Source organism: Sardina pilchardus, chromosome 6 (genome assembly GCF_963854185.1).
Source record: "Sardina pilchardus chromosome 6, fSarPil1.1, whole genome shotgun sequence".
Classification (NCBI taxonomy): domain Eukaryota; kingdom Metazoa; phylum Chordata; class Actinopteri; order Clupeiformes; family Clupeidae; genus Sardina; species Sardina pilchardus.
The window spans coordinates 22,217,234-22,244,609 of record NC_084999.1 but is presented as its reverse complement, the minus strand read 5'-3'; the positions used below and the strand labels follow the sequence as shown (position 1 = coordinate 22,244,609).

General features: G+C 41.0%; 1 protein-coding gene across 1 annotated transcript; it reads right to left on the bottom strand.

The window, feature by feature from the left end:
- Positions 1-4,724: 4,724 nt before the first annotated feature.
- Positions 4,725-13,052, bottom strand: LOC134083410 (NXPE family member 3-like). The gene is made up of 6 exons (XM_062539737.1): positions 12,750-13,052; positions 12,065-12,483; positions 9,732-9,802; positions 9,364-9,570; positions 7,990-8,327; positions 4,725-4,929 (listed from the first exon to the last, which is right to left on the bottom strand). The coding sequence occupies exons 1-6, from the start codon at positions 13,050-13,052 to the stop codon at positions 4,735-4,737; spliced, it is 1,533 nt and encodes a 510-aa protein (XP_062395721.1). The 3' UTR covers positions 4,725-4,734.
- Positions 13,053-27,376: the final 14,324 nt, after the last annotated feature.

The window sequence follows — 27,376 nt, the reverse complement described above, 5'->3', positions numbered from 1 at the left end:
AAGGGGTTCTAGGTTCCTAATTGTAAGTTGTGTAACACGGCTGGGGGAAAACAGTTTCTCTCATCCCACCGGAAACATACAACAAACTTAATCTAATTCTAAAGTCTTGGCCAGGTGATCAACTATGGGGTTTTCTAGGACAAATCTGTATAGCACTCATTGGCATATAACAGATCTAAATGATAATTTGTACTCCGTTTTTACCTTCTTTAGTTACTAAAAACAGATTTCCTTATCTTTGCTTGTATGGTGCAGGTTTCGGACCTTACAAAGGCCCCCGAACATTAATTTTTTACGGAACCATGCCCGCTAAATGCAATCCAGTGTAATTTTTCTACAGATACATGTCTGCTAAATACAATCTGGTGTCATTTAATTACAGGACCATGTCGGCGAAATACAGTCCGGTTGGTTTTGTGACCGCGTTAGTGTCTAGGACTTTCCTTCCTAAATACACAGCTGAGTTCGCTACTCCAGTGTATGTCAATATATTGTGTAATAAGTGTTTGCCCATTAACAGTGTCTAGAAAGTAAGCCCTTCAAACGGACAACTCACCCCTTTCCAGCCGGGTCTCCTTGCAGGCGTGCGCCTCTCGCAAGAAAAAAGTATTCTTGCAAGGAGATCAATATTCTCGTTGACACAGCATTCGGATGTAACCCATATATGGGCCTAAGCAGGAACTACCAAACTTAAAACTCTAACACAGCATTACTCTATAAGCCTGACTAAAACACTTTAAGGGCTAAACAATTGTGCTCTAAAGGATTAAGCAAAACACATTCTAAAGCTAAACAAAACCACACTTTAAGCTTTTAGTAAAAACACACTTCTACTCTAAGTAAATATTCTTTTCATACCAGTTATCTATCATTGTTGCATTTGCACATTTTTATTTGGTTTAGAGCAAGCTGGAATCAAGCAGTTATATTAAAACTTCTATCTAGTGAACTATCTCATATAATCTTTTGTCTTTTCCACGGTTCACATTTTCTGCCACTTTCTACAAAATAGCCCAAACAAGATAGAGCTAGCCCACACTATTAGGATGTCTCAACATCGGGGGCTTGTAGGCTGCATTCAGACTGCCAGCCAAAATCTGATTTTGCCAGCCTAGACATTTGAAAATGGTTGTTAGAACCTGAAAATCTGGACCTCAAAACCGGTCTATATGTGGTGGTGTAAGGATCCTAATATCCAGACTGATGACATTCCTTTCAATCATGTGGACTCTTGATTCCCATGCTGATGACATTCATTTCAATCATATGTCAACTCTTGATTAGCTACTTAGTGTGGGCCTATACTTGTTTGTCCAAGGTCCTCAGGAGTTAACTTGGACATGGAAATGTAATCAAATGTGGCATCTATGGAAAAAAAACAAACAAAAAACATCTATGGTAAAAAAAATAATGTCAAGACAGGAAAATATTGTTCTACAAGACTTGAAAACAAACAGTATTAATAGATAACAAAATGATCAATCAACAATTTGCCTCATTTTATGAAAAATAATCTTGGGAACAATATGATGTTAAAGACAACAATTTTTTGGAAACTGTGAGTATTAAACACTTATCAGAGGAGCACAAGCAAGAAGGCAGCAATATATCGTTTCCCAAAAGGTAAGGCGCCTGGTATGGATGGACTACCAGTAGAATTTTACGCAACATATTGTATGAAGGGTCAAAGTAACAATAATTAAATATAAAGTAAATTACAAAGTAAAATGTCATTTAAGTCATATCACCAAGTATCAAATTTAAATCTATCAACGATTATTAAATGTAATCTAATTTAAAGTTTAAATCAATGTCATTTGAATTTTGAATTACATTAAACTTTAAATCAATTGAATAAGAAGTTGAATTAATTTGAAGTCATACATCACATTTACATTTCCCTGTTGTTCTCATTTTGAATGAGACTTAAAATTTCAGCCTCATGCAATTCCGTGCGCCACCATTTAATTCGAACGCCTTTACTTCAAACTTTGGACTTTGGTACTTCAAGGTTGTACTGTCACCTGTCAATCATGCTATGTCCCCCGCCCCCCGCCCATTTCTGTTTTATTGAATTAATAAAACAGAAATCTTTCCCATTTTAGGGGTACAGCCTAATAACAAGGAATTGATAAGGTTTAAATGGCAAAGGGAAAATATAAGTACTTAGGCTGTTATATTAGTAGGGATACAACTAAATTGTACAAAGACAATTACACTTCATTAATCAAAGACCTGAAAACAAGCAAAATGGGCAGACTTATCAATTCATCTTATTGGTAGAATTAATAATAAAAATGATATGGCTCCCAACATTTCTGTTTGTTTTTCAAACAATACCAGTGACTCCTCCAAAAGATTTATTTAGAACTATTAATAGGCTATTTATTTCATTTATTTGGTCAGTCAAAGCTCCCAGGTTAAGTAGGAAACTTCTCCAGAATAGCAGAAAAGAAGGTGGGCTAAACTTCCCAAATTTGGAGCTATATCTTGCAGCACAGGTATATTACATCAAGCAAATAATCAATGGTTCAGATCAGGGCTGTACGCTTAGCTTTTTCATTAGGAGCACAGGTGCTCCTAAATGAACAAATTTAGGAGCACAGAGAAAAGATTAGGAGCACTAAGACATTTCCTTGAAAACCTCATGCCTTAAGCAGGATACAGATCATTCAAAGGAGTGGCAATCCTAGTCTCTGCTCAAACCCTCCACAAACACAGAAAATGGCTTGTCTTGTTTCTATTTCATATTTTGAATTCAGAATTTGTATACATTTTGTTAACAATTTATAGCATTTGCAATATCTTGAATACTTCATATTGATTACACTTGTCTTTAATGATATTACAGTGGTGGTGTATAGGTCTAATTGAATGTCTGTCACTTTAAGTACCGTACTGAACATAATTAGGTTTCATTCGGTTTTAGGAAAATACTAGTCACGCATAGTTCAAGGATACATGTTTTCATTAAATAACATGAATGTTAAAAAAAAAAACTAATAAAGGTAAAGACAAATATTTTTGGTGTAATAGAAAAGATGAGTGTCCAGCACTCAGTTGTCCAGTTAACTTCTATGATTTAGTTAGCCTACCGTGGCATGGCATTGTGAGTTGTCCCGTTCACTTTTTCCTTGGTTGTGTTGGCTGGGTGCTTAACCTACTCTTTCTTAACCTACCATGACTTGTCTTGGAGTTTGGTATAGGCTATCTGTTATATCCAATGAGTGACAACCAGTGCTAAAAAAAACGTTACGGTATTGATAACGTTAGTGGAATGGATTTAATGTGAACGTAGCCTACAAAGACGCAGTATATGATACAACGCACATTTGCGATGAAAATGTTCCGCCTTTTTTAAGCAAGTGTAGCACCGAATCGTGGTTAAATCCCTCAATTAGACGACAGAATCAGTAGGAAAGGCTACCATTTTTGTGTCAAGTCTACCAGGCCTATGTCAAATGCAGGCTCGGGTGAAGCTGGGAGGAATTTAACATAGCCTACGGTTTCCACACCGTGTTTATCAACCGTGATAATAATAATATTTTAAATGAACACTGTAATATAGTCAACATTTGTATCATAGTTCACCGTTTCACCGGTAATAGTCACCAACTGATAACGAACAGATTGAAGAAAAAGAAGAATGGATTTGGAGTGACATTTATATTCTTGCGTGTGTGTGAGAGTGGAAGTTGATGCTGAAAGCGTGAGTGTCCTGCCAGGTGCAAGAGTTGTCAACTCCAGAGCTGTCAACTCTGAAATGTGTAGGCTATACAGATGCGCGAAAATTGTACTATAGGCCTACTTTGATCCACTTGGTGTTGATTCATTTTAGGAGCAAAATGCGAATGAAAGGGTTGAAATCAGTATTCGTATGTGTGCGACAAATTTTTTTTTTCAACTAGCATTAATATATATTTACTCGCATTTGCGACGAGCTGCTCGCAGTGTACAGCCCTGGTTCAGATGAAAGTTGGATGAACATAGAGAACCACCTTTTTGTGGCAGGTAATTAGTGGGCTTGCTGCAAGGCACAAATGGGGATACAGGTGTAAGTGTATGTTGTATATATGGGTGTAAGCCTATAATGTGTAATCTGTGTGAATGGAGATTATGCTGGTTAAAATCTGATCATTTGTTTTGATATATATACTGGGAATCCAATGTAATCTCTGAAAATCAAATAAAAATAATTCTGAAAATATACATACAGTGGGGAGCACATGTATTTGATACCATGCTAAAACAGGAATATAAAATCATAATTTGACAATTGATCCTAATGCCTTAATTCAAAAAATGAGTAAAAATCAAACCACCAAGGGCACAAATTTTCTTTGTGAGCGAAGAAACTATCATAAATTTTAATTCCAACGGCCAAGGGAACTTTATCAGGATGCATAATATCCCGGATCCATGAAGTAGCTGGCCTTAAAAAAATAAAAATCTGCCTGTTAAATCTATGTGTTAAATTCCCATAGGGGGTCAAATATGTCCTTCCCCTAGCATTTAGGAAGGACATTTATTTATTTACGATACATTCTTCAATCACAAAGAAAAGTGGTGTACGTCACGGTTTTATTTTCTCATTTATTTTAATTAAGACATTAAGATTTATTGTCAAATGATGATTTTATATTCCTCTTTTTAGGCAACTTAAAGCATGGTATCAAATACATTTTCTCCCCACTGTATATATATATATATATCATGTGGGCCCCTTAATCATCCTTATGCGGGGCAGATAAAAGAGAGAAGAAGGTCCACTTCATTTCTGATGATCACTCCGCCAGGATGGACGTCCTCTCTGTTATAGTGACACGAGGTCATCTGCCACACATCGAGGATGTAAACTCCCACATCACGGAACACTTCACGCAGGATTCGATCCAGCTGCAAGGATAGCCAGTCAACGCTACCGAAATCCTGTAAAATACACACGTAAACTTATTGGATGTGAAGACTTTATTTGTTAAAGAAGACTATTTGACATTAATACAGACAATTAATACATAACACTAAGATTAGCAGTTCATGTGTTTGATACATATGTGGTTAAAAATAGACTACATCTCATTATGATTTAGGAATTGTATTGAAACGGACTTCATTACCCAAGATGCATTAAGCCTTAACTGAACAGCTTCAGAGTCATTGGAATGGTTATATGTCTCGTAGCCTCACGATCATGAAATGGCAGACTAACTGATTGAGGAGTGTTGTCAAATATACATGCTAAAGCTGAAGGGGAAGCTCTTCAGAGAAACCTGCCAGCGTAAAACAAGAAAACAGCAAAGAACCTGCCAAACCTACATAGTTTCTCTTTAATACCAAAGAAAATAGGATCCTTCTGAACAAATATAACTTAAATATCTCCAATCGTGTATGTGTGTGTCAATGTAAATGTGAACGAAAAACCTGTTTTGGGCTTCTTGTCTCATATTCTCATGTCTCGTGGTCAAAACCTACAGTATATCACTCCCTACTGTGGCTAGCGTTCCTTCTCTAATGCAGTCACCTGCCAGACCTCACTTCCTGTCTATCTAAAAGGAGTTCCTGGTGGTCGTAAAGCAAAGTAAAAACCTACCGTCACCTTCCAGAATAGTACTGATTATGTTGTTTTGGGGATTTTTGGGGGGCATTTGGGGGATTGAGACATAAAGTATGAGGTGTCTGTATATACAGAATGAATTAACTGGGTGGTGAAAACTCAAGACTGTTTAGCATTGGGGAGGTTTTTGCCTCAGTCTCCTCCATTATTTCTGCAGATCAGGACGCCTTGGTTGATTCCTAAGAGTGGGGTTATACTTGCTGCAGACAACGCGTTCATGTTCGTGTAGCCAGGGGACACTGCTTTCATGCGTCTCCCTGTTTTCACCCATACTGGTCTGCTCCCGCTAACTAGGGGGCGGGGTAATTAGTTATACACCTGAGTTCATTCACACTGATTACTGTTTGCACAGTATAAAAAGACCAACCCAAGTATGTGGAAGCATTGTAAGCTCTGCCGCAACCCTCTAGCGTACCAGTTTCGGCTATCAGGTATGCACTTATGCTTCTATTAAATCTCCCTTAGTGTGGTTTTCTGTTTGGAGTCGTAACATTTTATCTTGTGTGCCTGTAGCTGAATAAGGGCGTGTGCGGTCCAACTGTTGCCTTGTGAGTGACTTGGCTACGAACATGGGGTATGTACTGTAGAGGCTTGCTTTAATACGTGGCTTGCTAGGCTACAATAGCCTGTTTTACGTTCAACGTCTTTCTTGTTCTGTCCAGGTATAGCGCAGCCCGCTTCCTCTAAGCTGGGTGCCTGTGGGTCATGCTGCTGTCTTGTCTTGTCTTGTCTTTAGTTAGTTAGTCTACTCTGGTGTAATTGTGTGACGTCTTTAAGTACGGTCTGCGTCTTCTTGGTTTCTTTTCTGCCTGTGTTATTCGTTTGCCGTCGTGGCTTTTGTTCGTCCGCCTGCATGTTGCTGGCTGCATTGGTAATGTTGAACAGGGCATAAGTGGCATATGCTTCTCTTCTGTAACAGCTACATTCTGTGTTGCTCCCTTGCGGTGTTGTTATTTTGTTTGTTTATTTGGCAGATGAGGGCCCCTTTGAGGGAGGCTAGTCACCTGGTGGTGGGACCCTGTAGCTACACATTTGGGGTGTGAGTGTTGCTTGTGGTGGGCTGTTGTGCTGTCACTGGTAAGTCACTTTCTTGCAGTGTGTGTGTGCACGCGTGATGACTAGAACTTAGAGCACACCTCCAGTTAGCCTGTCTCCCTCAGGTAAGCCCCTGTCTTGCATAGTGTCTTTTTAGCTCCAGTGGAGCCTTGGCCCCACTTTAGTAGATCCACACGGTACTGTTATAGGAATACAATAATAAATATTTTTGTACTTTCATAACCTCTGACTCGTTTCAGGTCTTATTGCAGGACTCCCCTCCCCCTTTCCCTTTGGTTATTCAATAAACTTTGCTTTGATTGGAATTCACGTTGTCTGCTTGGTGCTTTCGAACCTGTGCAACCTTAATTTACATCTCTCTTAAAGAAGTCCCCGGGTACTAAGCCTGGGGTGGCGTAGTCTGGCTACTGTGATTGGCTTACAGCCTCTTTCTCTATGCCCCCTTACTGCTCTGGTCACATTCGCATCATGGCTGCCTCGGGTGTTTTGCGGTCGTTTGGTGTGTCGGTCGTGCACGTCGTCGCAGGCGAACATGGCGCATCCGCAAGATGCAATACTGACAAGAGTAGGGGGCGATCATGGCGATCCAGTGTCTCCGTGTTGTTTGTTTACATGAGCATGTGATCACTTGAGGTGATGTCATACCCGGCTTTAAGGTCCAATTTCCACATCTGATATTACTATAGTCTCCCCCTAATGAAGACCTCCAGTTGGGTGCGTAATGCTGCAGCGAGTCTGTACACAGGACACAGCAGGTCGCACACGGGCGCATACGCTTACGGTTGGTCTAACAGCAAGTATAACCCCACTCTTACATAAATCCTCATGTCAATGGGGTTCATGTCCTAAAGATTCTGACCTTTGGCTCCCAGACTATGATAAGCATAGCATATTGTCATGGTTATAGGTAAGAGGCTATATTTAACTGTGTGATGAATTTTGGCTAATTTGAGGGGGGAAATTACAGATTTTTGTTAAGCATTTAAGTATTTGAAATACTCTAAATACAACCCCTCAAAGTATTTTGTTACAAAGTACATTTGATTTTTTCCAATCCTGCTAAATAAAAATTACAAAATACACTAAAGTAATTAAATACGTATTTAAAATACATATAATTGAAATACTGCCCATGTCTGAGTATGATCTGGGGCCTATAATACAGAATTATTGTCTGTCTGACATAAGAAGATTGAGTGTTTGGTAGTTTATTCATCTGAAGACTCTCTCTCTCTCACACACACACACACACACACACACACACACACACACACACACACACACACACAAACTTTGAGAAGAGGACTTGAAATATTCACCGGGAATCCTGTATTAGCCGTCTTGATGATGACCTTGGTTGCTGGCGCACGTCTCAAGAGGTCCACGACTGCACGGCGGATTTGGGACACCCGGTGGGCAAAGTAGGAGTGTGGGAATAGTTTGAAGTGCGCCCAAATGTTGAAGATGACAACAGTTTGTGAGCCACCAGCCATGCCATCGATCTCATTACTAATGTAGTGCATATCTGTGAACGTGGCCTTGGGGTTGCGTCGGGGGACACCATGCGTGCGGTAGTGCAGGTCGATGTTGTTCCCCAGATCCACAGCCAAAAAAGGACCATTGTGGGAGTGGGTATGTAGGTTCATGCGCCTGAAACCTGTGAGGGGACAGTGTGATATTCATGTTTAGCATGATTGACAATTTATGTAATGTTAGCAGTTCTCTTGAATATGTATTTAAAGTTCTTTGCTACCTAGCAATGGTCATACTAATCCAAGATGTTTAGAAAGGCTAGCACTCCCCCAATCAGATTGGTCATTGAGGCCGACTGCCTCTGGCCGATTCAATGTCAAATCGGCTAAAAATGAGCCCTCGACCTCGCCAGACGATGTCCGACGGCCGATAATTGGGTTGGTGTGTCCTGCCCTTTAATCAGTCATGGGTGTGTTTTGGGCGTAACATCTGTGACATCTGTCATTCCCTTTAATAGCAAGCAGCAAACTTCAAACAGTGCATCGGTATTTTGATAGTATGCTGCACGCAAGAGCGTATGGAACAGGGATTCCACTAAACTTTGCTTTACTAAAACCTGGTTGTGACTAGCAGAGATTAGCCTACCTACATGCATCTGCACTCGTCTATTCGAGCATACAGTATATAACTTCACCGTGGTCATAGTCAACAATATTATAGAATGACAAAACAGTTCTACACAATTATTCACACTATTGACTAACAACTGGTTATTATCAAAAACATAGCCTGAAAAGAGATTTTGAGAAAAGAAAATCGAGATTTTATTTTTGGGCAAAATCGAACAGCCCTAATATGCGTCTCTTAAAATTACTGTTAATTTCATCAGTTGAATCGTGTCGTTCAGTTGTGAGCAGTGCAAACTACATTAGGAGACGAGGAAAGGCGCTGATTACCTGATGAGCTACAGGTATGATGAATAGAAGGCAAAATGAAGAGGCACGGTGTGCGCTTCCTATGCTCATGACGCTGCGATTGCAAATGTATGTACATCTGCCCCTGTGTGTGTGTGTGCACGCTGAGGGAGAGAGGACGGATAGGTGTGTGTGTGTGTGTGTGTGTGTGTGTGTGTGTGTGTGTGTGTATGTGTACAGTACAGTAGGTGTGCGTGCATGAGTGTGTACGTGCAGGTGCACAAGGGCAACTTCAATGTATCTTACTTGGCATGGAATTGATGATGAAGTTGTACCACTGTAAGAGAGTGGAGTCTCCCATCATGTAGATGTGTTTGTCCCTCAAACACTGAGTTTTGTCATTGGCAGCGTTAAAATGACGGGTGGCACACACAAATGACGTCCAAACGTCATCCATGTAGAATCCTGCTGGGATCGGTGTGGGCATTCCAGGTTTACATCGCTCTCTCTGTCCTAAAGGTGAGACAGTATGATGAGTGGATGAAGTATTTATCTGGGTACTCCTGCAGATAGCTGGAACTGCTCCCACTTAAATGTTCTCATTGTGTGTGTGTGTGTGTGTGTGTGTGTGTGTAGCTTGACATTGATACACAAGGATCCAAAGGAAAACATACCCATAGTTGAATTAGAGGCATTAACTCTAATTACACGTGAATCGCCCTTGATCCAACGCTGCACATATTGCCTAAGGAAACATAAAGTGGCATGGCATTTCACAAATTTCGTTCTTGTAGCTTAAATCCCACACCGTTAAAGCTTATAAGTTGAGTTGAGTCCAAGTGAACATTTGTACTAATTCTAAAAAGCACCCCCCAAGTGTTCTTCAGATGCTACTTTTACAAGAATTTTGCTTTCTCATACATCAAGTCACAGACATGAATATGTATTCTGACAAACAACATTAGCTAAGACTAATATATTAAAGGGATAATCCGGAGTGAAATGCACTTTAGATACATTTTTCGGACTATTGGGAGTACATCAGTTGAGTTGACACCAAAATCACGTCATTCGGATGTATTTTGAGAAAGTTCGAGTTCACCGTTTTTAGCCAAAACTCGTTAGCCTGGAAGTGAAACGGGCATGTCCTTTTGCCGCTACAAAACGCAATTTTTATACCTCTTCTGAATGAATTTAATCGAGTCCGTACCATTTATACTTGAGTGTGGTGGTCGCGACACTATTTGCAGTATTCTCCTGAACAGTGGTGTTGCTGTTGTGAAAAGGCTATTGCTACTTAAAACCATAGAAGAAGGCATGTAGCGTTCATTCCATAGACAGTAAAGTTTGTTCTCACAGAGCATTCATTGTCGTTAATGGCAGAAGCAACTTGCTTCTTTGATGATATTTTAGATCTTGGCTTTAAGCTCCTCCTGCTGGTGCACGACATGTCTGTGCGAGGCTGTAGTCGGTTGGGCAACAGAGAAATGACGTCATTTTGACATAACATTGTTGCGCACCAGGTTGGGAACATCGAGTATAGATCACCCATTAGATCACCCATTACACAGCCCAGAGATGAGACGACACACGATAATGGGTTCACAATGTTTGTAAACATCCCGAGCCTTGGTTGGGTGCACTGCAGGTGCAGCATGGGGTCAGAAAAAACATGCAGCTAATAGACAGCTAATAGTCATTGGCACACCAGGACCGCAAACTGTACCTTAAAGGGATAATCCGGAGTGAAATGCACTTTAGATAAATTTTTCGGACTATTGGGAGTACATACGTTGAGTTGACACCAAAATCACGTCATTCGGATGTATTTTGAGAAAGTTCGAGTTCACCGTTTTTAGCCAAAACTCGTTAGCCTGGAAGTGAAACGGGCATGTCCTTTTGCCGCTACAAAACGCAATTTTTATACCTTTTCTGAATGAATTTAATCGAGTCCGTACCTTTCCCGAAATGTTATCAAAGGGTTGTTAAAGCGTTGCCCGCTGCAGCAGCGACATTTCCGGAAAGGTACTGACTCGATTAAATTCATTCTGGACTCTCTATCCGACCACACAAAGACGTGGGGATACTTCGGTTTGGCTTTAGGGACCCTCTACTCACTACCACGTAAGTGTAGTGTTGTTTGGAACAGTAGAAGAGGTATAAAAATAGCGTTTTGTAGCGGCGAAAGGACATGCCCGTTTCACTTCCAGGCTAACGAGTTTTGGCTAAAAACGGTGAACTCGAACTTTCTCAAAATACATCGGAATTACTTGATTTTGGTGTCAACTCAACGTATGTACTCCCAATAGTCCGAAAAATGTATCTAAAGTGCATTTCACTCCGGATTATCCCTTTAAGGTACAGTTTGCAGTCCTGGTGTGCCAATGACTATTAGCTGTCTATTAGCTGCATGTTTTTTCTGACCCCATGCTGCACCTGCAATGCACCCAACCAAGGCTCGGGATGTTTACAAACATTGTGAACCCATTATCGTGTGTCGTCTCATCTCTGGGCTGTGTAATGGGTGATCTAATGGGTGATCTATACTCGATGTTCCCAACCTGGTGCGCAACAACCTGGTTGCCCAACCGACTACAGCCTCGCACAGACATGTCGTGCACCAGCAGGAGGAGCTTAAAGCCAAGATCTAAAATATCATCAAAGAAGCAAGTTGCTTCTGCCATTAACGACAATGAATGCTCTGTGAGAACAAACTTTACTGTCTATGGAATGAACGCTACATGCCTTCTTCTATGGTTTTAAGTAGCAATAGCCTTTTCACAACAGCAACACCACTGTTCAGGAGAATACTGCAAATAGTGTCGCGACCACCACACTCAAGTATAAATGGTTACGGCGTTCCCCGTGACGTCACATTGTTGCACAACATGTCGGGAACATTGAGTATAACGAGCGTTTAAACCTATCGTCACACCCCAACAGAAAACCCATCATGGTGGGTCTGTGCCTAAATAATGAATCCTACCTCAATACAAAGAAAACTCACCCGGCCATGATTGCCTTCTCAAGGTCTGTCCAGTGATTCACATAATAGGTACCCATACCATGGTACACCAGCGTGTTGCATGGCAGAGTTGGGGGTTTACGGCAGTGCCACGTCAGCTTTGCCTTTAAATCTGGGTATTCACAGCAGCAGGGCTCATTGCCAGGCAGTGCCACCCCCTCCCATTTGACGTTGCAGGCCGCCTGCTCCTCCACTTGAGCACCCTGAGAGTTCTTGCCCACAAAGTAGCCATAGTAGAAGCCACGGTCGGGGTCTGTTTCCCGGTGTCGCTTGAGGATCTCTACAGCCTCACTGGTGTGAACCAGGAGGACCGCCACCGATGCCTCACCCGCCCATGGTAGAGTAAACCGGGCCAAGTAGGTGCCATTCTGATGATCCAGCACCTCTCCAAACACACTAGCCTACCATGCAGGGGAAAAAGGGAAATATTTAACAAACATTGCTTGAAGAGATTTCAATTCAAGAAATCAATAATGCCCGCTATGCGCTCTATGGCTTAGGACAAAATATATATACTGATTGACTGAGGATATGTAATTACTTGTACAGACAACTCTTTGATTATTTCATTCATTGAAACAATCCCCGCACAGGAAATGTATGTTTCTAGTATGTCCCTGAATTTTATGGGTGGAATTACCTTTAATTTGGGTGAAAAAACCTTTACTTTGAAGAAATCTCCTCCATAGGTTTTCGGCCTTCCAGTGAAGTCCTTGGAAACAATGGTGACATGGAGCTCCTCTCCCACAGAGTAACTGTCCTTAAAGTTATTAATAACAAAGGCGGTGTGTTCTAAACTGGTGCTCATGTTTACAGTGGTAACCTGCTGGTCCGGTCCACCCCACTGAACGGCTCTCTGTATCCGGTCCCACTCCTCTGCACCCAAGTCCTCTGGGATTTTGAACGCTTGTGCTTGAGATTTGTTAACAAGTCTGTCGGCTCTGTCCTTGTGCTGTGGCTGGAGAGACATGTGTTTGTACCAAGGCAGGACAGACTCATGGTCTTTAGTGTCTCCAATATTGAATGACCACCACAGCACCTGAGAACAGATAAACAAACAAATAAACATAACCATAGTCATACCACCCATGTCTGTTATCCTGTAACAAAGCATTATGTAAGATGATCACCATAATTTGGACCGGTGGTTACACCATCAACAGACTTTTCAACTATTTCTACTTAAACACTACTTAGCATATTATTTTTTCAGAGAGTAATGTTGTAAGTAACTTTATATTGTTAGCAACCCGTGTCATGCCAACCACTACAATTGACCCCAGGTCAAGTTGGATCGAGAGCGTCTCCCCTCCCCTCTACTAGAAGTCCACAATATCCCCGGGTATGCTGATATGAAAAGGGTATCACTGCCCATAAGAACCCATAGGAGGCTGCAGGGATGTATGTATCACACCAAATTCGCTTTCACACTACCCTTTGTAAAGATATGATGTTACATATCATTTTTACACTACCATATGTAAGCTAAAATCTGTGATGTTACATATCATTTTTAATACCTTGTGTAAAGGTCTGTAATGTCATTTTGTTACACCCTGAGTATTGGTATGTCATGTTGGGTAACACTTTATTAGGGCCCGAGCACCGAGGTGCGGCTGCTGTAGCAACGGCTACACCGTAGGTGCAAGGCCCTATTGTTTTTGCTCAGATTATTAGGGCCCGAGCACCGAGGTGCGGCCACTGAAGCAGCGGCTGCACCGTAGGTGCAAGGCCCTATTGCTTTTGCTCAGATTAATTTTTTTCCTTTTCCGTTTTGCCTTTTTTCACCAACTTGGCATGCTCTAAAACTCTTGAAATTTGTCAGCTATGTGTGGAATTGGTAACGCTACTCAGCGACAGAGCTCTGGACTAGGGTGTGGCTCAGGGACTCTATAGCGGCACCTAGCGCGTTGTCTGTTGTGGTTGACACATACATTCACGGAAATGGCCCAGATTTGGTGGCCATATGTGTTGTATGAATCTGAACAAGTTTTTCATATATTCACGAAAGTGAACCAAATTTGGTGTGCTTTTGTGTTATTGCTGTCTCTAGTCAGAGACAGAGCTCTGGCCTAGGGTGTGGCTTAGGGACTCTATAGCGCCACCTAGCACGTTGTCTGTTGTGGTTGACACATACATTCACAAAAATTAACCGAATTTGGTGGGCATGTGTCTTGCTAATGTACATGCCCTCCAACACGCACATGTTGCTTTGTTAGATTCCAAAATGTCACAGGTCCGCATCGCAGTTGCTTGGGCCCACCATCGCCGCTTGCGGCTATATTTAGGGCCCGAGCACCAAGGTGCGGCCTCTGAAATTTCTTCTGGGCCACGTTTTGCCTTTTTTCACCAACTTGGCATGCTCTAAAACTCTTGAAATTTGGCAGCTATGTGTGGAATTGGTAACGCTACTCAGCGACAGAGCTCTGGCCTAGGGTGTGGCTCAGGGACTCTATAGCGGCACCTAGCGCGTTGTCTGTTGTGGTTGACACATACATTCACGGAAATTGCCCAGATTTGGTGGGCATATATGTTGTATAAATCTGAACAAGTTATACATTTAAACTATATAGTGAATCTTAAAAGAATTTGAGTTATGATTATGATTATGATTTTTGCACATCACATATTTTGAAACACTTCTACTAGACGGTTTATCGAAATCATGTCATATTAGCACTTTAAATGATCTTCATACCCAGGGGGCAAAGGGGGTTTTACAGACATGGGCTGCTGTAAAAGGTTGTCATGCTAAAATAAAATCTAGGATGTCCCAGGATCACAACCTGGATGGACAACCCGGTCAATAAGCTGCTGTTTGTGTGTTATCGCCCTTTTTATGCCCTATTATAAGTCTATGGACGAATATATTATGGGGTAAATAGGGTAAAAATTTTAACAAATAGATATCCCCACAAGAATTCATCAGATGATTATTTACATTAAGGCAAAAGGGAACCTAAGTGACCGCCCCTTCCGGTTGGTCCACGGGACCTAAGATCGGAAAAAAAATGAATGAGAGTCTATGGAGAAATATAAATTATTTTCTGGTCCCGATCGTCTTGTGCTATGAATTACACATATGATGTTTGTCAATTTTAAAGACAAATTTTCATGTAAACACATTTGCAGTTCGTAACTAGTGAATTACAACATTGTGAAATATCTTAATTCCAACGACTACAACACATCAGTCGCATTAGTGACGTAAGCCCACTTCACAGGCAGTCAGCCACAGCCACCGGCACCTGCAGCCAATCAACCATGGTGATTTTGTGTCAGTCTGGGAATGAGTGCTGCAGACATGGCTTATCACAGGTAGGCTAATCAGGGCAGCAGGCGTTGGGGCGTTTCATTCCTAATTTGTAATGACCCGGTGACCAGGGGTGTAGAGGGCGTGGGACGCGGGGGTACGCCGTCCACCCACTTCTCCCGACGTGAGATAGGCCTATAAAAAAATAACCTACAAAATATAAAATAACCTACAACATAAATATCAAACCGGAGCTTATTGGCAATGGTGAAAACAACCTGAATAGGCTATGAGACATCTCAAATACTGTCATATTGGCCACGACATGAGGGGGGACGTACACACAAACATTCACGTTCGAATGTAAGTTATGCTCAGTAGGCTAGCTAGCATATGATTTTGAATAGCCTAGGCCTAAGCACAAACGCCCCATCATTTTTGGAGTAGTAAAGCATTAAATGTAACGTCAGTTCAACTGGTGATTTGAATATTTAGTTCAACCTAGCATTAGGCTAAACCAGCGTTTCTCAAACTATGGGCCACGGATATCCCAGCTAACAATTTCTGGTAAGGAGAACGTTTTTAGAATGTTTTTTTCTTGGGGAACGTTGCCTGAAAGTTGCGAATGTTGGTTCCCCAGGAAAGTTTTCTTACAGTTTTTTTCAATCGCTAACAAGCGTTTGTCCATTCATTTGACACATTTTCAAAACTCTAAACACAGCCTCTCACCTACAAAACACAATTGGCCAAATGGATAATTTTCCTCTCAAAAGCACATCCCATGTTCTTACACCACATTTTGTTACATAAACACTAACTCGTCATTTCTCTGCACACACTAACTTTACCAAAACACTGGAAACCTGACACAAAATGAAGTTATTTTGTCAAAGAATGAAGCTTGTTTTCACTTCACAAGATACATGCAGTCAATCAGAGTACACTACAGATGGTACGGGTTGAGAATGCTCCTTTCATTCCCGCACATCGGGACTCCCGAAGCATCGGGAAAACTGCAACCGCAAGGGGGCAACATAGACCGCCCGAGTTTTCGAATGTTTACAGCCTACCTCACAGCTCTCTCACTCGACGTAGCCTATAACTCAGTCAGTCCAGCAGAGATGCCAGAGCAACGTTTTGGTCAACGGAGAGGGAGAGAAATGCTCCGCATATCCGTCTCATTTAATCATTAAAATGAAAGTGATTGGCGAAATTAATCAAACGACGTTTCAATAAACCATTGTTGAAATGAATGAAAATGGTTTTAGAAACCTATAGGCCTATCAGAAGGGCTATTTCCTTCAATTCAACCTGAAATAGGCTACTCGAAAGGCAACCTTAGATTAATTCATGAATTCATTACGGTTAGGCCTACAAGACCGCATTTCCGTGAATAGGCTATTATTGTCAACGTCAAGGCGAAGACGAAAGAGATGGACAAGATGGACATTTTGGCAACATTTACATGCTAGGAATACTTAGAAATGTGTAAGCTATTTTAAAACGGAGGCTTGTTCATTTTAACCGGCGACGTTTCAAGTAGCCTACATTACCCTAATAAAGCCTATTGAAGTTCACATCCAGTTGTGGCGCAAGTGGTTGATGCATAGGTATCGTATGCCAGCGGCCGGGGTTCGAAACCTAGTCGAAGAACCTCTCCGGAACCCATCAAAAGAAAATGCATCGATTTATTAAAAGAAACGAAAGACTTCCTGTTTTGAGATTCTTTTTATGTTTGCGATGTCTGCTGAAAAGAAAAGTTAATATGTTAATTTGTGGTTCAGCGCGCACTCACACACATTTTTACATTGACATAGTGTCGGGCTCAAGTGTCGTCCTCAGTGCCGCATAGGCTATAGGCTATAATGTAGTGAACTGGTTAGACGAGTGTGGGGGAGGGGGAATGATCGCACAAGACAATAATGCTCTTCATGAAATGGATCTCACAGGCGGCTGTCTGTTTTTAAATGTAGCCTAGCCTACTACACCACTTGCGAAATCGGACGTGGCACATAGCCTAATTATTAGGCTACTGGATAGCAAATCCATAGACTTTGTTCATCCTATATCTTGGCGGAGATAATAATTAGGCATATCAAATTAAAAGCACACTACGACAGGTAGCCTATACTTGTGTGATCACGCAACACAAGAGAGCATTTAGCGATGGGACAGTTGTGAATGAGTGCTTAACACCCTGGAGTCTAAATACCCCCGGGGGATTTGAAAAACTGTTCCAAACACACATCTCAATCTCTGCTTTTATCATATTATAGAGACACCATTAGAAGCCTTTAATCAACTCGTTTTCAAATATATAGCCTATGTTTTAAGAGAATATGGCAATGATAATGGCACTTTCTAAAAACAATAAATTCGTAGGATTTGTCCTCTCACCTGCAGCAGGCCCATTCAAAAGCCCATCCACCTAATTTGCATTTGAAAGAGCCAATCACTAAAGTGACACATTTAGTTTAGCCTACTTTATTAGTTTTTTTTGACCCCTCTAATAAATTGCCTATAGTCCTAGGCTACTACGATAATGGAGGAAGGGCTGCCTAACTGTTCCCCCTAAGAGTTTTTTCATAAGATAAAATGTTTAGCCTACTCTATTTAAGTTTAGGATTTGGTAGACAAGACAACCTCGGAAAAGTTCTTCAGATAAACAATGTTTTATTGAATTAAAGGAAAGAAAATGTATCGCCAGGGTTTCGGGGCTTGCGAAGGCATTCGTTGATCTTATCGATGCAGTCCTTGCGGCCACTTCTCCCCATCGTAGGAAACTTTCTGCTTAGTGTTGACAAAGGTCTTGACGTTGTGTGGCAGTGCTTGCTTGCCCTTCGATCCATCCCAGTTGGTGGTTTTGCACCAGGCTCTAGTGCTCCTTTGTGGTGATGGCTCTGAAGAGCAGGCATCCATATCTACCAGTGATGCGCGGGCTGATCCAAATCGAGCGGGCGACCCGCGGTTATGGGTCAAGAAAAAATATTTTTAATGATATGCGGGTCATGTTTGGTCGGGTCGGTAAAAAAAATAAATTGTCATTTATATCGTACATAATTGTCTTTAGAAGAAAAAGACATAAGTTGCAGCATTCCCACTGAAACGCGATTCTATCCCCCACATTTTGTCACGAACATGTAGAAATGCACTTGTTGTTTCTGCGTAGACAGACACTCGGCTACACTTGACATGCAGTTGTGTTCTGTTCTCAGAGCATATGCTTTCTCTGTCTATGATCTGCAGCTTTTATCTCGAACTGCTGGCCTCTACAGAAAGTGGCAGAATCGTCTACTGAGCAGCGAAGTTGCCGATGCAATGCGTGTTTCTCAAGTCTGATAATTTCCAGCAAGATCGAATGGTATTATGGAAAGAAAAATAAACTAAAAGTTTCCCAAATCAGGAAATATTTCTTAATTTAATGTCATCAAGGCATATAGCCTATACAATTGGTATGAGCATGCAATATGTGCGTCCTTGCGCAACTTAGGCCTAGTGGCTCGTTGGAAAGCCCCACGTCTGCTCTTCCCCACGTCGTGCAATAAAGGTTTCATCTCGCTGCAATTTATAATCGCGGAGCAATGGACTTTTGGTCCATTGATGAAGACGTTAATAAAGAGTTTCTTAATAATATTCTATGCCTGCATTTCATGCTTGGGAGAGCTTCAAGGCATTCATGTGAGGAACGGCTGAAACAGAATTTGTATAGGAAAATCCTAGGCTAATTATGTTCAATGTTGAGTCAAACAGCCACATTTTTGGATGATGCTGACACGGAACAAAAAAAAGGTAGACTAAATGCATGTTTCCCAAATTCTGAGCAATCATAGGATATAATTAGGCAATATAGGCTATATTATTGTTTTACATGCATATGAGATACCAATTTTGCATAGCTCAATGACGCTACGACTAAGTTAGACTAGGCTACTTTTTACAATAAGCGGGTCGGGAAGCGGGTCGGGTCCTGTATTTCAATATATTTTTTTTTGCGGTCCGAGTTGCGGTCGGGTTAGTTGTAAACGGCGGGGCGGGGCGGGGCGTTCAGACACGTACCCGCGCATCACTGGTATCTACCAACGTTGCCGCGACTCTGTTGGTGAATTCGAGCATGTTGTTCTAATCTGGGCCAACAGCAAGCAAAGTCACGTCATCGTGCTGAGAAGGAACTTGAATGCTGTTGTCGAATGTGGCAGAGAATACAGAAGAAGACTTTAACTATTACTTATATATTCTTATGACGAAACGCGAAGAAAAAATACGAGGACTGACCATCTCGCCTCTCCGCGTTTCCCCCAATAGGCCTACCATGGCGACAAAGAAATAAATATGATTTGACATTTTAATGTTTGTAGCGCGCCAGTTTACCCAGTGTGTGTGCATTGAGTAGTTCCTTAAAATACGGAACAAAGAGCGTCCCGTAGGCTATCTGTTCAATACAGAAGAAGACTTTAACTATTACTTATATATTTCTTATAACGAAACGCGAAGAAAAAATACGAGGACTGACCATCTCGCCTCTCCGCGTTTCCCCCAATATCATGGCGACAAAGAGAAATAAATATGATTTGACATTTTAATGTTTGTAGCGCGCCAGTTTACCCAGTGTGTGTGCATTGAGTAGTTCCTTAAAATACGGAACAAAGAGCGTCCCGTAGGCTATCTGTTTAATACAGAAGAAGACTTTAACTATTACTTATATAGGCTATTTCTTATAACGAAACGCGAAGAAAAAATACGAGGACTGACCATCTCGCCTCTCCGCGTTTCCCCCAATATCATGGCGACAAAGAGAAATAAATATGATTTGACATTTTAATGTTTGTAGCGCGCCAGTTTACCCAGTGTGTGTGAATTGAGCAGTTCCTTAAAATACGGAACAAAGAGCGTCCCGTAGGCTATCTGTTTAATACAGAAGAAGACTTTAACTAGGCTATTACTTATATATTTCTTATAACGAAACGCGAAGAACAAATACGAGGACTGACCATCTCGCCTCTCCGCGTTTCCCCCAATATCATGGCGACAAAGAGAAATAAATATGATTTGACATTTTAATGTTTGTAGCGCGCCAGTTTACCCAGTGTGTGTGCATTGAGTAGTTCCTTAAAATAGCCTACGGAACAAAGAGCGTCCCGTAGGCTATCTGTTTAATACGGAAGAAGACTTTAACTATTACTTATATATTTCTTATAACGCTGGCTGTAGGCGATTTCTATAACCATTTTCATTCATTTCAACAATGGTTCATTGAAGTGTCGTTTGAATAATTTCGCCAGTCATCACCTTCATTTTAATGATTCAGTGAGATTAAGGAGTCGACTATTGACGGATATGCGGTCTTCATCATTAAATGCAGTTGAAACTTTCTGCCACCTGGTGGTTGTTTGGGTACATTGCCTTAGCCTCGAAAAAAATCGGCTTGACGCACTGCGGGATCTCTTCGGGAGTCCCGCGGGAGAAGGTGCATTCTCAACCCGTACCCACTGTAGGTTTCAAAATACTGGCTACTGTTCACATTACAAAAACTGCATAGACTTTTATGTTTCAGTTTTACAGGTATTTGCATGCAAAACATGCATTCCAGCATTTTTACACTAAATGTCTTGGTTGGGAACTGTATGTCCAGATGTAATGTTCACATTCAAATGCATTTTCCAGTTTTTTTTTTAACTGTTCACTAGGGCTACAGGAGGTGCAGTATACTGTTTACAGTAGACTATGATAGAACAGAAAAAGTTTTACAGCATTGCAGTGAACAAAATATCCATGATACACAAGAGCATTCTGAACAAAAAACAACAGCAAAAAGCCCAGATAAAAAGGGGGTGAACAAAAAAAAGCACAATATTACTGTGTCTAATCTCTGCACCTGCTCCTCTCAGTGCTCCTGCACCTCTCACTGCATCCCTCACTGGGCCTGCTCTTCTCCCTGGGCCCCTACTCTTACTCTTTCTCGTCCAGACATTACAGTATTTGTCTTTTTCTGTTTCTGCTTCCAAATACATCACCTCCTCTTTTTACTGTGTAAGTGTCAATGTACTGTACTCTAACAGAGACCCCTGCCACTGAGTCTAAGACAGACTGAAATCAGCTGTGGTTGGCCCAATTTACCCAACATAAATCATCTGTGTGTCAATTATTCGATTGTTTGTTTATTATCAGCTGAGATATATTGCTTTTGAATTGATAACATTGCAGAAGCAGAGGTTTTTATACTGTATCTAAGGTTTGGAATATTGTTTTAACTATTGTGGGATGTTGTGTGTTAACATTAGAAAATCATACAAAAACGATCCAGTATTTTGTTGGGAGGTATAGTTTGTCTGTTAAGAAAATGTAAGCATTGTGAAAATGTATTCACTGACTGCATACTGTGTGAAAACAACATGAAATGTGTGAATGGTATGGCCACGAAAGACCGATGCTGTGCTAACTGTGTTTAGAGTTTTGAAAATGTGTCAACTGAATGGACAAACGCTTGTTAGCGATTGAAAAAAACTGTAATGGAAATACAACGTTTTTTTCTGGTAATTTATTTTGGTTAGTAGAACTTTCTCCTACCCTTTAGGGAACGTTACAATATTTGGTTGCATTAACGTTCCCCTAACCTCACAGCAACAACGTTGAAAGGGGAAAAAAATATGTAGATTTATCGTGACATCCAGATTAGCTCCGCTGATTTACACTCGCCGTCTGCGACGATACGTGTGGAAATAGTGGGAGAGAATGAGCGTCTTTGATGATTAAGGCAATGACTATTCACTACACGTCACAAATAGCGTACCCTCATTTCTCTGGAAATTGAAATAAAAACAGCACATAGACGGCCAGAACACACAAGGGCCGTAACAGCCTGACTTTTCCTTTTTTACAGTGCGCACCAAAGATTCTAGAACAGGTGCGCACGCACACACACACACCCCTCATCTTTCTGTGCAATCCCAATGGGCACATGTTAGCACTTCTGCAATTTTGTAGGCTATTTATTGATCTTATTGTTATTCATTAATGGTTTTGATGAGTGAATGAATAATGAGTGGTTGTTTTTTTATGTAATTGTGATTCGCACAACTGTACACTGTACTTGAGCAAATGACAAATAAATACTCAAACTTGAAATGTCAAATGAAGCTCGGGGCTATAGCCCAATTACTAAAAACAGGCCAAACAAGATGGTGTCATTGCCCAAGATGGTTGTCATTGGCAACTCGTAATGTCAACATCAGAGAAAAGACATAAACCAGACCTATTGTCTCTGTATGTCAAACCTTAACAGAAAAAAAAGACATTCTGCATGTCAATGACCCACAATTATATCAGCAGATGGTAAGATGTTGGGTGTGTTCTACAGTGGGGAGAAGTTCACCTTGTCTAAATACAGTTCTATTTCCTTAGCTATATAGACAAAGCAAACCCCAGAATGATATGATTAAGGTCAAATACCCAACTTTTCTCAATTGATTTTATAGGCTAGTACACTCTAAAAACTGCTGGGTCATTTCAGTAACCCAACTGCTGGGTCAAGTCATCAAAATTATGTTTTGGGTTGGTTTAACCCAGCCTTGGGTTAGAAATAGTAACCCAATGCGTTGGGTTACATGAAATCGAGGCTCTAACGTCTCAATTTTTGATTCCGCCATCTTTTGGAGGACAGACTCGTCAACATTTTCTCCTTCTCCTTCCCTGAATAAAGTAAGTAAATTCTGTATGTATCACATTCATGTCAACAGAATTAACATAGCAGCTACTAGGCCTATAATCAACATAATTTATTGTGATGTTACTAACATTGTTAATATTTTTTGCGATTGTTGAAGGTCATAATTGTGTAACGGTAACTAGCTGTTAGGAATTAATGCATTAACACATTAGCAACAGCAGTCTGAACTTCCCCCCTTGCCGGTGAAAATACCATGAGTGAGAGCATTAAACACTCTAAATAAGTTGTATTCGTCCATAGACTGTACATAAACTACAGTAAAGTGACATAGTTGGCAGCAAGATGTAACCGCTAACTAGCATAACAGCTAACTAACTAGCGAGCCGCTCATTTAATGTTGGTGACGTACATCGTTTGAGACGAGACATGTAGTCCACTGGGCGGATTCGCACAAAACTAACATAACTTTTAATGTCTATTGAATAACAGTACTTTATTTGCGTGAAAAATTATTTTTTAAATTCACACACATCATATGTGAAATGCACAGTACAATTCGAACGGGACCAAAAAATAATTATCTCTCCATTGACTCCCATTCATTTTTTTTTGCGATTTAGGTCCAATAGGCCGGAAGTAGATGCGCGTCACTTAGGTTCCCTATACTTTTTTGTATTGCAAGTTTTTTTAAAAATATCATGTACAAATATGTAAATGAGGCATCATACACTTAAATGTACACAATATACTAATTATCAAATTGTGTTAAGCCCACAATAATCAATACAATTAGTTGTATGTACTGTTTTATACCCCTGTACTGCAAGACATAATTCATGCACTAAAAATGTGCAAAGACTTTTATTTTGATATTTCTTATAGTTCTCAGCCGATTGGCAGAAGTGTCAACCTTCTTACACAAAACAATAACACAGACAGAGACATGACATTTAGGCTAGGCAAAAAAATATTCAAGTAGCCCTAGACAACAGCCCCTAACATGCTCATGGAGGCTCACGTTTTCGTGAAAGCTTGATAGTGTGTAAAACGGCAACATGAAGGCTACATTTCAAACCTGGCTAGTTAATCTTGTTAAAATTAGGTTTAATTTGTTTTCAACTAAATTAGACCAAAATTGTTACAGAAATGTCTTCGTTCAGACGTTCATTTATTTGCTAGGTACGAGGCAACATATTTTCATTGCTCTCTCCTTTGCTAAGTTAACTGACAGACTTGACTTACCCTAGCTAGCTGCCTGCTACCATTGGAGTTTCGTATGCTACTCTTTCTGCCGTTCTGACTCTGTTTGTAAGTCCAGAGAGTGACACAAAATTGGATGCTCAATCAAACGTTTGATTTATTAACAACTAAGCAACTGAAATTATTAAGTTAATTAAGTTCATTTTCGATCCACATGCTAGACTTTCCTGCGGCATGCCAACTACTGATATGTAGGCCTACAGTAGTTATCCTGCATTTCTGATTGGATATTAGCAGCATGAGCTCCACTCCACCTTCATTGACGGAGGCACTTCCGCGGAGGATCTTCCTCCCTTTGGCCATTCACTTGAATGGTATTCACGAGCCGCTGGGGTCTGGAGAGTTTATGGGCGCTAATGGGGGTCCTGAGGAGGAAGATCCTCCGTGCAGTAATTTTCAATTGCGATAGGGGTCGCTTTCACAAATTTGACTGATTTCAGTAACATTGCGTTTGAAAAGCAATTAGTTCTATGTTGTTTTAGTTAGGAAGTTGGTTAAATATATGTATATTTTATTATTTTAATTTCCCTTAAAAGTTTAGGGAGGATTGTCCTCCCTTTCCTCAATGGACGAGCCTTCTCTGCCGTACACAGATAGAGCGTTCTGATTGGCTAGGCTGGCCTGGAGCCTAGCGCAGGCTTGGCCTCAACGGTGCGACCCTAGACCATCCCGCTAGGCAAAAATCAGGCATAGGCCTACAGTTGGCTACTGTACTGTACGTCAAGCTAGACTGCATTTTATCACGTGGCCCAGCTGACTGTCAATAAGGGACAGTCGTCAGTATGCATGTCAGAAGTTTTGATCGTGCGTTTCAAGTGTATGCCGCGAATATCAAATAAACTAGACTGACTGAATCCCTTTTTTGGCAACTGTTAAAATATTCAAAACCATGCAATGAAATATCAAAGATAATGGTAAGGCATGGTAGGCTACTGTTCTTCGATAAACAACCAATATTCACTGCTCCCGTCCTCCGCTGATCAGAGCACAATTTCGAATAGCCCACGGAACTACGATTAAAAGATTTATGCACTTTACAGCTTGGTTTGATAAGTGCTGGGGACACACATTTTACATGATCTTAACGATGTTGAGGACTGTTGCGTTTCTGAATCTGCTGTGCCGTTGCCGCCGGAACCATGTTTAAACGCACAGGCCTACTAAGCTATATTTAGGTTACTTTATCAGCTTCGTACTTAAATGGCTTCTATCATGCCCCACCCCCCCCCCCCCCCCCCAAAAAAAAAAAAAACGAAACCAGAGCCAGAGTGATGCTGAAATCGCATAGGCCTACCGGTCTGTGTCCCAAGTAGTTCATTCTAACTCCACAAAAATTACCACCGCTGGTCAATTTGCTTTGGTTTGTGGAGTAAACATTTTTCAAGGTGGTCTAGGCCAAAGTCTTTTTAAAGACTTATAAGTCTTTAAAAGTCTTTATAAGTCTCATATATAAGTGTCTAGGCCCTCTATGAAATACAGTAGCTAAAGCATAAATCTTTTAATCGTAGTTCCGTGGGCTATTCGAAATTGCGCTCTGATCAGCGGAGGACGGGTAGCCTAGAAATCTAGACGCCACTAGCGGCAGCAAATGTAATTTGGCTGGCGGGGCAGTCTAGGCACGATCCATTGAGCCAGGAAGCTGAGAACCCCCAGCACCAGCGGCCCAATCACAGCGCTTATCATAATGGTGACTGACATGCGACCAGAAGTTGCGACGGTAACGCATCCTGTTATTTGAAAACAAGAAGATGATTCGTTTAGCGTTATCCTATTGCGTGGAGAGGGAAGGTTGCGCATCCTGCTACTTGAAAACAAGAAGATGATTCGTTTAGCGTTATCCTATTACGGGGAGGGAATTTAAAAGACAACTGTTTATCCCACCCCTCCGATTGAACCCTGTCTACGGTGAGTGTCCAGACCCTACATCTTGATGTGGGTCTGGCTCGTCAGGCTAGAGGACGGGAGCAGTGAATCTAAATATTGGTCGACAGCCTATACCCATCTCTGAATCAACATGAACATGAAAATAAAGTGTTACCGTGGCGTGGTCACCCTATTCTGTGTGCTAGTTGAATAACTTGCCTTTCCCGATTAAATGTTCATACTGGTTAAGAAAGACATGAGAACAGTCTCTACAAGAGGGGTAGCTTCCTTAGTCTACCGTTGTTGGAAGTTCACACATTCTTTACATGCCTCTATTTCTTATCTCTCGCTCTCCCGTGGGTCGCTCCCGTGGGTCTTCTCTCGCTCTCCCAAGCTGCTGGCTTGTGCCTTCACATCGCACAAAATGCTTCATTGCATTGCATTCTCCACAGTTTTAGATACATTTTCATGTACCACAGCAGAATTTGTGTTCGGTGAATCTTTTGTAAATTGCTTTACAATTACTGTCTGTACTGTCTATATGTTGGTTTAATGAACTGTCTGTGAAAGACAAAAATACCTGGAGCGACATTTTTAAAGTATGCTGAAAAATCAGTGATGTCATATTATCATGTGATAAAATATAATTTTAGTACTTTCAAAATACAGAAATACAGCATTTCATTTTGAAATATGGAGTGGCTAATGTATTTTGTAGTTTATAAGGATACATTTTTAGTATAGGCTATTTTATATTATTTTACAATACATTTTGCGTATTGGACATGTACCTATACGTTAAAGAACAACATTGTTAAAATTTTTTTTTTTTTTTAAATCTCTCAACTTACCATAACAAACAGAAGTCCAAGTGACACAATCACTTGCCAGTGCCCGGCAACTAAAACAACACAGCATGGCAGTTCATTTTCACAAAGCACATGGAATTCAAAAGAGAAAGATCTGAGTCTGATTAAACGTATCAGTTTGTTTCATCTGCGCCTATCCTATCACTACACTGCACATAGGCTGAAAGGCACTGTAGTATATCCGCCTTATATTCAACACATTGGAAAAGAAAGGCTTAATATACAAAATTGCCCAAGGGATATCACTGGGCACCCTCTTAAATCTTAAAGAGGTACCCCTCGTCTACCAGATTCTGCCAAAAAAAAAAAACAACTTTAACCGACAAAACCAGGTCTGACCCCATGGCTGCCTGACTATTTGTTTCATCTGCGCCTATCACTACACT

Bases quoted from the DNA above. Each gene is read 5' to 3' on its own strand.
- LOC134083410 (XM_062539737.1), bottom strand. From the start codon at position 13,052: ATGTCTCTCCAGCCACAGCACAAGGACAGAGCCGACAGACTTGTTAAC. The intron at 12,484-12,749 runs GTAAAGGTTTTT...CCTGCATGGTAG, and splicing joins ATGGAGGAGATTTCTTCAAA to GCTAGTGTGTTTGGAGAGGT. The intron at 8,328-9,363 runs GTAAGATACATT...GTCCCCTCACAG, and splicing joins CATCATCAATTCCATGCCAA to GTTTCAGGCGCATGAACCTA.